We start from the raw sequence: 9464 nt of genomic DNA, 5'->3' as shown, positions 1-9464 counted from the left end.
ATGATAGTGTCTTATGACCACCTAATACAACCTGTATTGGCGTTTGATGGGGGGTGGCCCAGCCCGGCCTCTTTTGGCCTCTGACGGCCCGCCCTTTGCCCGGGCTTAGCCCGGCGCCTGCCCGCACGCGTCCCGCGTTGCGGGAGGCGCGATCTCCTTTCAAGGTCCAGTGCGAGAGGGAGGGGCCACAGGTCACGACATTGCCCCTCTACCTCCTGGGTCTTGAAGTCCGCTGCTCTCCGGTGGTGTTTGCTGAAGTCCCCACCTGCCTCTCCTGCGATGCGCGTCCCGCGAAGCGGGAGGCGCGAGCTCCTTTCAAGGTCCGGTGCGAGAGGGAGGGGCCACAGGTCACGACACTGCCCCTCTACCTCCTGGGTCTTGAAGTCCGCTGCTCTCCGGTGGTGTTTGCTGAAGTCCCCGCCTGCCTCTCCTGCTCACTATGTAAAACTGCCAAAAATAAAATGTTCACGCTGCCTGTCCCCACACTTTCACCTCATTTTGCAAGAATTTAGTTCAAAGCTTAACCTTTGGTGTTATAAAACGATATCTATCTAACTGCTAACTTGCAGTGTAAAAATGTAAAATCTGGGATCAGTTTTGGCTTCCCTGCTAGTCAAGATTGTGTTCCTATGTGAATACTTTATTTCACTGAGCATATTTTAGTGTTCTTTATCAAATTTGATAGCACGTTCAAATATGCGAGTTCACTACGTAAACTATACTAAAACCTCGTGTTTGATTTAAAAGGCTATAATGTTGCTCTACCTCTAATATAGAATCTGCGCCAAATATAGGGTACACATGACCCCTGCTGACTACGTAAACTATACTAAAACCTCGTGTTTGATTTAAAAGGCTATAATGTTGCTCTACCTCTAATATAGAATCTGCGCCAAATATAGGGTACACATGACCCCTGCTGACTTGCCTTTGTTCAGTATTAACATGGTCATTGGGGCAAGAGAGTTTCTCAGTTCATGTTTTAAAACTCTCTTTCGATAAATACATCTTAATTAATCTGAAGTACTAAGGAAAAACACCTCCATGTGTTAACAAAATTCACTTTTTGAGTTCTGAAGGCACATCATACTCAATATGAACTGTTGCACGATTTCCATGCCAAATATACAATCAACGCTCAGCTCGTGCACTGGCTCTTAAAGAGCCAGAGCCGATTCCTAGCACTATTCTTGTTACTCCCCCTAGTAATTTGTTGACTTTCCCACCTCTATTTTTAAATGAGGTTTGCTGCATGTCATTTACAAATTGATAGTTCCGTTCGGCTTGTGGCTCTTAAAGCATAAAGCTAAAATGTATATAATATGCGCACGTAAAACACTGATGTGGATTAAAATGGCGAGCGTTCGAGTACATCCTCCATGCCTGGTGTGAAGAAGAACGACGCTGGTAGAATGGTAAACAGTCCAAAGATCAAGACTGCGTAGCTCACCCGGCAGGCACTAGGGAGTGGCACAACAGAAACCGGCACAAAAATGGCACTTTATAATCGTCAAAAACCAACATTTCCTGCGCTAGGGCGATAGAAGGAGGGGAGCCGAAAGCGAGTTCGTGTCATTGGTGGAGACCGTACGGCTGCTGAAGCTGGAGTCGAGTGCCTAGCCAATCACAGTAGCAATTTCCCAAGCCAATGCAAAGTCATTACACTTCCCCACCAATACCATTAGAATGTGCCTTCCTACAGGATTGGTTGAAAGCCATTTGCGTGCCAAAGGTTTTCTTCTGCTTGCCGTGTTTACAACTAAGACAGAAGGCGTACATCAGAGGAGTTGACACAGTCAACGAACATCAGTCTTTAATAACACGATCCACTGATACCCTAAATGGAGAAACCCAGAAAACAAGTGAGTGGATGAATGGCTTATAGAAAAGCCCAGGGTGATAGGCACGAGTTATGGTTTTAGAAAATTGGACTCTGGGTCTTGTAGTTTCGTTGTTACATTTTCTTTAATTATCTCTATATAGCAGTCAGTGGTCGAAGTGGGGAAAAAAAGTAGGGGAATTGTGGGCAGAGAATCAGAGGGCGGGAATAACCCGAGGATGGGGTCAGTGGGCGGAGATAGAGGTGTGGCCAGGATTGGCAAAACATCCCAATCTTTAGTATTTGTTTGGCATTTCACTGACCAGTTACAGCTTATTATGTTATGTAATTCAACCAATGGATACACATGAATTATTTAACGATTAATATGAGTTATTGACATTAAAATAAATTCACAACGAGGGATATGTTTCTAATAACAGAATGTCCAAAATATGCCTAAAAATGGAAGCACAAGCCATTTGTTTCCGAGCCATGGAGTTTCTGTCATCAGCAATATACACAGAGACAATCAATATTACGTGTGTAAATCACTGTATAGGAAATGTTACATAAGACAAAGGACTACAAGATGTAGGAGTCACATGACGACCATATTAGTAGGCAGTATAGTTTAATAGTGATTGATCTGGAGAAACACAAACTCAGAATGTAAAACTTAATACCCTGATTGGGGGTTCTCTTTAATAATCATTATTGATTTCTATCCAAATCAACACTTTTTGCAACATTAGCATAATCAAAGGCTTAGGGAAAAAACCATAAAGCTCTAGTTTATACCTTGCAGTTTGTTTGCAGCTCCTAGATGAAAGTTAATAGCTCACTGTTCTTTGATAGGATTTTAACTTATAAACTGCAAGTAACAAAAGGATCTTACTGACAAAAGCAGTAACCCACTGAGCTATTTACAATATGTGCACTTTGTGATGTGCATGGTACATTTTCTTTGCAGCAGGCACATTAACCCTCTGCGCTATCTTTCCATGAGTCAAAACTTCCACTAGACAAAACTCCGATCTCTCTCTAGGAAGAAGTTTATTCACTGGAGTTATCATGACATTTTTATTATTGGCGAAAATTGTTGTAGGCCAGGAAGGAGGCAGCAAGTGCTTTTTAAACCATAATTTACAACGCCCCCACTCAATCAATCAATCAATTGAAACTTTATTCGATTGTGTATGTATACAATCATAAAAGCATAAAAAAAAACAACAATACAATTCATTATAAAAGAAATTATTAAAAAAGGCGCATCATATGGAAAAATACATTATCATGAGAGAGAGTGGGGAGAGAAACCATTTACACAATAATCCTATTTCTAATAAAAATCACTTTCTTTAAGTACAATGTGATAGTTGCAACACAGAGGCAATTGTCCAACCGTTGAATTTCATACATGGCCGGACGGCATTGCCGATGACCAATCTCTCTTAAAAAAGGTAACAATTGGGCACTCCTCATTTGTTGGTAAAATTTACAAAATAAAACTACGTGCATTATGCTTTGGGGAGAACTTCCATCACAGGGGCAAGGAGGTAATACATGGGACCAGTTGTTAACGAATGGAAAGCTGACCAATCTGTGAAATAGGCCCAGCCTAAAACGGGTTAATAAAAACCTGTCATAGTTACTTGTTACATGGATCAAATAGGGCTGAATATTAAAAGAAGTTAAGATTAAGTGATGATTTAAAACAGTGGGTTTTATAATCTCAGCAGTAATTCTTAAGGATTCTAGAAAGAGCAACCCCTCTTTTTTAAGCTCTTTTCGTGAAATATCAGACATGGTGTGGGGTTTTAAAAAGTAATCCAGTTTACCAATGTCACTTAAGAATTTTTGAACATAATTCAACCAAGGAATCCTCGAGTGTCCGTCTAATTTTAAAACATCTGCCAGTATGACTCTGTTGAGTTTGGGTTCTTCTTTTGTCCAAACCTTGTGCCAAAGTAGCACCGGTTCCAATTTGATAAGGTCAGATATAAAAGGGAGACCCAATTCCGAGTGACAAATAAAATTAGAGGAACTCCTAGGAACAGCGAGGATAAATTTAAAAAAAGAGTTTTCAAGAACCTGAAGCTGAGAAACATCAGCAAAGCCCCAGATCCCACTACCATACATTGCGGCAGAAACGCATTTGGCTTTATAGATCTTAATTAATTCAATTGGTGGTCTAGTGCCCAATTTTCTCGAGAAGGATCTAAGGGCAGCAATTGCGCGATTCATTACCAATTTTTTAGCTGATACAGCCTCGCTCCAAGCATCCTTCGCAGTAAATAAAATACCCAGGTAGGAGAATTGCTTTGTATAAGATAACTGCTGACCCTCAATAAATATACCACAGCGCATGATGAAGGTTTTTGATATATTGACTCGTAAGCCCAAGTTTTTCATAAAAAGGGCAAAATTCTCAACCATGCGTTGTAGACCCACTTGTGTGCGAGACATTAGTGCGGCATCGTCCGCGTACATTAGTAACGGAATAGGACGACCAGCTGCATGTGGGGGATCAAATCTAGTATTACACAGGGCATTCTCTAATCCGTTAATATATAAGTTAAAAAGGAGTGGTGCCAAAACACAACCCTGCCTAACACCACACCTAATGGGGATTTTGCCCGTGCATTCTCCCGTTCGTCCAAAACGGACCCGAGCAGATGCATCACTATAAAAGCATTTAAGAAAATAAATAATGTTTTCTTCAACCCCTATTTGATCCAAGAGTGTCCATAGTTTAGAGTGGACCACACAATCAAAAGCGGCTGAGAGGTCGACAAAAGCCACGAACAAATTCTCCCTCCTAGCCCTAGTGTACTTCCCAATAAGCATTAAAAAGTTAAGGCCCTGTTCCACTGTTCCCATGCCGGGACGAAATCCGTATTGTAAATCGGATAGAATAGCATTAGTCTCGGCCCATGAATGTAAACGGTCCAGAATAACACGTCCAGCTATTTTAGTATAGGAATCTAAAAGGGAAATAGGTCTATAGCAACCCGGGTCAAGTCTATCCCCCTTTTTGTAAATTGGGACTATAATCGACTCCACCCAGGTAGGCAATAAGTCCGTCCTACAGCTTGCGTTAAGGACCTGAGCCAAGAGAGGGGCCCACAGAGATGGAAGGGACTTAAACACGTCTATGGGCACGCCATCAGGGCCGGGGGCCTTCCCACCTTTACTCATTAATATGGCCTTTTCAACCTCTTCTAAGCGAAACTGCATATTGCCAAAAAGCGGGTAATCCAAGGGTTTGCAAGGGGGATAAGACAAGCCATCACCCTTATATACATTAGAGAAGTGGTCGATCCATTTATCCTCTGGGATGGCTATCTCTATAGAGGGGCAGGCCACTTCTGTAAGAAAAGGGTTTCTAATAATTTTCCAAAACCTCGCGCAGTCGTTTGTGACCGAGGCCTGATGAAACGCGTCCCAAGATTCTTTCCTAATCTCGTCTTTTCTCTCCTTTAAAGCTAATTTATAGGCTTTCCTAGCTTCACGAATATCTTCCAAGGACCGAGGATGGGTAGATAACATTTTCTTTAAATTTGAATATGCTCTAGTACAACTAGAGTTGAACCAGCCATCCCTTTGTACGGGATTACTTTTACATTTCCTCGTTAGGGAAGATTTAATTTCGTCACATATTGTCAAAAAGGAAGCAAGGATATTAACTGGTAGAGCGTCCTCAGAAAGGCAAGTCTGGAATTCCGGGACACATTTATTTAATACAGAAGTTAATACTTGAGATTGATCGACCATATCCCATTTAAGTGTGTAACCATTGGTGCAACCAATGGTCAGATTTTTCCACAATAAATCCCTGGCGCTGTTCTCAGAAGCAGATCCCTTGGGTATAGAGATGGTTAGACATAATAGGAAATGATCACTCAGCGCCATATCAGAAACGTTAAAGTTAACAATCCTACCTGCATGGCGAATAGTGGTTAATGCAAAGTCTATGGTTGAAAAGTAACCACGGCCGTTAAAAGTTGGTGGAAGGGGGAAAGGATTTATACAAATGTCATTTAAAAAGCCCAGATCAAATTGACCCAAAATTTCATTATAATGTTCTCCCAAGTGAGAGTGATTAAAATGTAAGGAGCTTGCGCCATCTTCTCTCCCTATATTACATCCTTTATCAGTAACTATATTGCACAAAGTACAATTAAAATCACCCAAAAGGAGGACCATCAAATTGTGACCAAAAGATTTTTCTTGAGAAGACACTAAGTTGGCCAGTTTGTTCATTATAATAGGAGCCTCCTCTAGGGAAAAATTATGATAAAAATTAATTAAAACAATCGGAGAGGTTGCAGTAAAAACCAATATCAGAAGTTGAAAATGAGGATCTTTAACTGGCTCGAGAACCTTTGATAAGAGCAGTTTATTGGATACATAAATTGACAGACCACCTTTTGCTCTGCCATGTGCAGAGTTCACTGCTGGAGTATGATATGTTAAAAACCCGTTAATATGCACTGGGTCCCCTATCCATGTCTCTTGGAAACATAGAAGTTCATGCTGGTAAATAAAATTCTGCCATAGGGGGTTGCCAATTTTGGATTTAATTCCAGCAATATTCCAGGAGCAGATGTTACAAGTTAAAATATCAGTCGAGGGACGAGTGATAGGAGCCTGGGATATATCTGTCCTTAGTAGAGATAAGCTACTCGCTCTTGGATCTTCAATAGGCTCTGCAGTCCTCACATCCCCTCCCAAGAAGCCATCAATTCCAGAACACAATCTGTCCATAGTAAGTACGCCATTGGTAACAATCATTGAGTCAGAAGGCAACGCAACTGACGTAACAGAAAGGCAGGAGTTAGGTAGGGCGTTAATTTGCTGTCAATCATTATTGTCCAATCCACTGAGGATATCAAAACGATTGTAAATTGGGATAGCATAACTCCCTCCCTCTAAGTACCCCCGAGTAGGGGGAAGAGGGCAAAAACCTCGCATTCTTTCCTGCCGAGGGGACGGATAAAAGTAAGCAAGTGGGACAATACTGACGTAATCGGTGAGAGGCTGACCTGAAAAAGATCTCTCTAGGATATCATTAACCAAAAGAGGTGACCGGAATGAAAGTATCACGCAGTCACGTCTTAATGATTTGGGAGTTGGACCAACCCATGCAACTCTTGTGGCCATTTTAAAATTAGAGAACAGAGCAGTATTTAACCCAGATTTGACAGATAAGAAATGTAAAGATTTGTTTCTCAAAGTTGACCAATGTTCACGTATATTAGGAGGAAGGGGAGGAACGTTAGTTAATACCACAGTGTAAGGTAAAGCCTCCGGGGGCAGATTGATGATGGGTAATCTAGATGTGGGAATGGCCTCCCGAGCATCATCGGCTGCCCCTAAAGCAGATGGGAGAGTGTTTAGAAGAGTTGATTCCGCCTTTATCACATCTTCCAAGTGGTCGACCCTGGCTTCAATATTTATTAATTTCGTCATAATGGGTTCCACAAGAGTCGTTAGTAATTTCTCCATTTTCCCCCAAAATCCCTCCCCCAGTAACGAGTCACTAGTATTGGAAGTAGGGAGAACGGCTGGGGTACTATTAATGGCCTTTTTCCCTTTTTCAGTTGGTTTATTGGTAATAGTGCATGGTTTGTGGGGTCCCTTTCCCTTTAAGTTAATCGAGGGTATCCCCTCCTTAATGCAATGATTTTGTTTCCTTTTGGCCTTAAGCCCTCTACTTGTCATACGTAATGGATAGTTATTAGTAGGCTGTTCGGAACCAGAGATTTCAATTATATTTGCCGGTAGAACTACTCCTTCCCCAACTGTGGAATTCTCATGTAAGGAAACTTGAAGAAGAGGGTCACTAGAAAAAATAACAGGGGACAAAGATAACCTGGGTTCCGCAGGACTAGGATCTGAATGTACCAGCGGGAGAGGAATTGAGTTATCCCCGGGTATTTGCGTGGACTGAACTTCAGGAAGTCCAATAAAGGATGGAGCTAATATTGAGTCCTGTAAATTAGACATAAAAGTGGATTCGTTGTTAACAGGAAGGGGGGGGAGCATACCCGCTGGGAGAGAGAGACGCCTCTCAGTACTTTCAATAGCTGAAGAAACCCATGGTTTATAAGAGCAATGCAAATGATAACACAAGTGATTATACAACAACACCAGATTGGATACGGCAAAGAGTCACTAACAACAGAGATCCAGCTCACGAACTACGAAATATACAGGCCAGGGGTGTGGGCCTCAGCCTGCCCCGGATGGCCACAGACGGCTCGCCCTTTGCCCGGGCTTAGCCCGGCGCCACCCGCGCGCGTCCCGCGTCGCGGGGGGAGCCGCGGTCTTTAATGCGCCTCCGGGCGCGTGGGTAGCGTCAACGGGTGCTAAGGCGCCTGGGTACTGTAGTCTTCCCGCTCTCGGCCGCAAGGTGAGATGGCGGCGGCGGGGAAGACACGGTACGCAAAGGACCCTGGGACGGCAGGAATAGCAGCAACAATGCAGGTGAGAAGGGGCGCCAGCAAAAGTCCCCCCCAAACAATCAATCAGGTCTCTGTGTCAGCCTTCCCGCTCCCCCGAGGGAGCCGCGGTCTTTTATGCGCCTCCGGGCGCGTGGGTAGCGTCAACGGGCGCTAAGGCGCCTGGGTACTGTAGTCTCCCCACTCTCGGCCGCAAGGTGAGATGGCGGCGGCGGGGAAGACACGGTACGCAAAGGACCCAGGGACGGCAGGAATAGCAGCAACAATGCAGGTGAGAAGGGGCGCCAGCAAAAGTCCCCCCAAACAATCAATCAGGTCTCTGAGTCAGCCTTCCCACTCAAAGTCAGCACCCGTTGCAGTCACACCGGTCACACCGCCCTGGAGCCAGCTCTTCTCAGGGGTCCTGTGACCTCAGTGACAGTCACTGTTGCTCTAGAGTCTGCTACTTCGTAGGCCAGCCCACAAGACTGGAGGTGAACTTCAGTATGGATTATGGTGGGCAAGCCTTCTAGATGAACCCACACTTGCCACTGCTAGGGTCCACCTACTGGTGCTAAAACACCAGGGCTTTCCGGTTTTGCAGGGCCTTCTAAGGTCTAGCATGGGAATGTGCTCCCTCAGGAGAGTGGTCTGGTGGACTGGTTATGAAGGCTGAACCTGGTTCCCTAGTTCTAAATTTGGCAGCTCTGCCCCCAGTGCTACATCCGCTTCCTCACTGAACACCATACTGCCTAACTGAGAGCAATTCACACTGCCTTCAACTACAATCCAATTTGACCTGCTATAAACAATTGGATGCGACTCAATTCAAATTACGCACTAGGCAAGAGCAATATGCTGTCTAAAAAAAAAAGTAACATCCTGGAAAAAGCAAACACTCATAGGGAATGAAAGATTAAATAAAGCATGTGAAATGTAAGCAGAAACAACATGGTGAACTTAATGCTTTTACAGTCATTATGCAGAAATCAACGAGTATTTTTGCCTGAAAACTACAGAGCCCAGAAAGGACCCATTTCAATGTCCACTGCTTTGTTGCTTACAAAATGTAGCGGAGCAAGGGACTCACGTCTGAGCATACCCGTCCATACCCGTCCATCACCACCCCCTTTTGTACTGCTTTGTTCGCCATAAGTTGGCAGGGTATGCTCAGACGTGAGTCACTTGCTCACTTTGCC

General features: G+C 43.7%; 1 protein-coding gene across 1 annotated transcript in view; it reads left to right on the top strand.

The window, feature by feature from the left end:
* Positions 1-1677: 1677 nt before the first annotated feature.
* Positions 1678-9464, top strand: part of CCS (copper chaperone for superoxide dismutase) — an 884312-nt gene continuing 876525 nt past the window's right edge. The window contains exon 1 of the mRNA XM_085625499.1: positions 1678-1862. Coding sequence (XP_085481625.1) covers positions 1842-1862 — 21 coding nt within the window. The 5' untranslated portion in view covers positions 1678-1841. The remainder of the gene's footprint in view (positions 1863-9464) is intronic.

The sequence above is a fragment of the Triturus cristatus genome, chromosome 9 (assembly GCF_964204655.1).
Source record: "Triturus cristatus chromosome 9, aTriCri1.1, whole genome shotgun sequence".
Lineage (NCBI taxonomy): Eukaryota > Metazoa > Chordata > Amphibia > Caudata > Salamandridae > Triturus > Triturus cristatus.
Note: the sequence above shows the minus strand (reverse complement) of the source record. Positions and strands in the feature narration are given on the sequence as shown.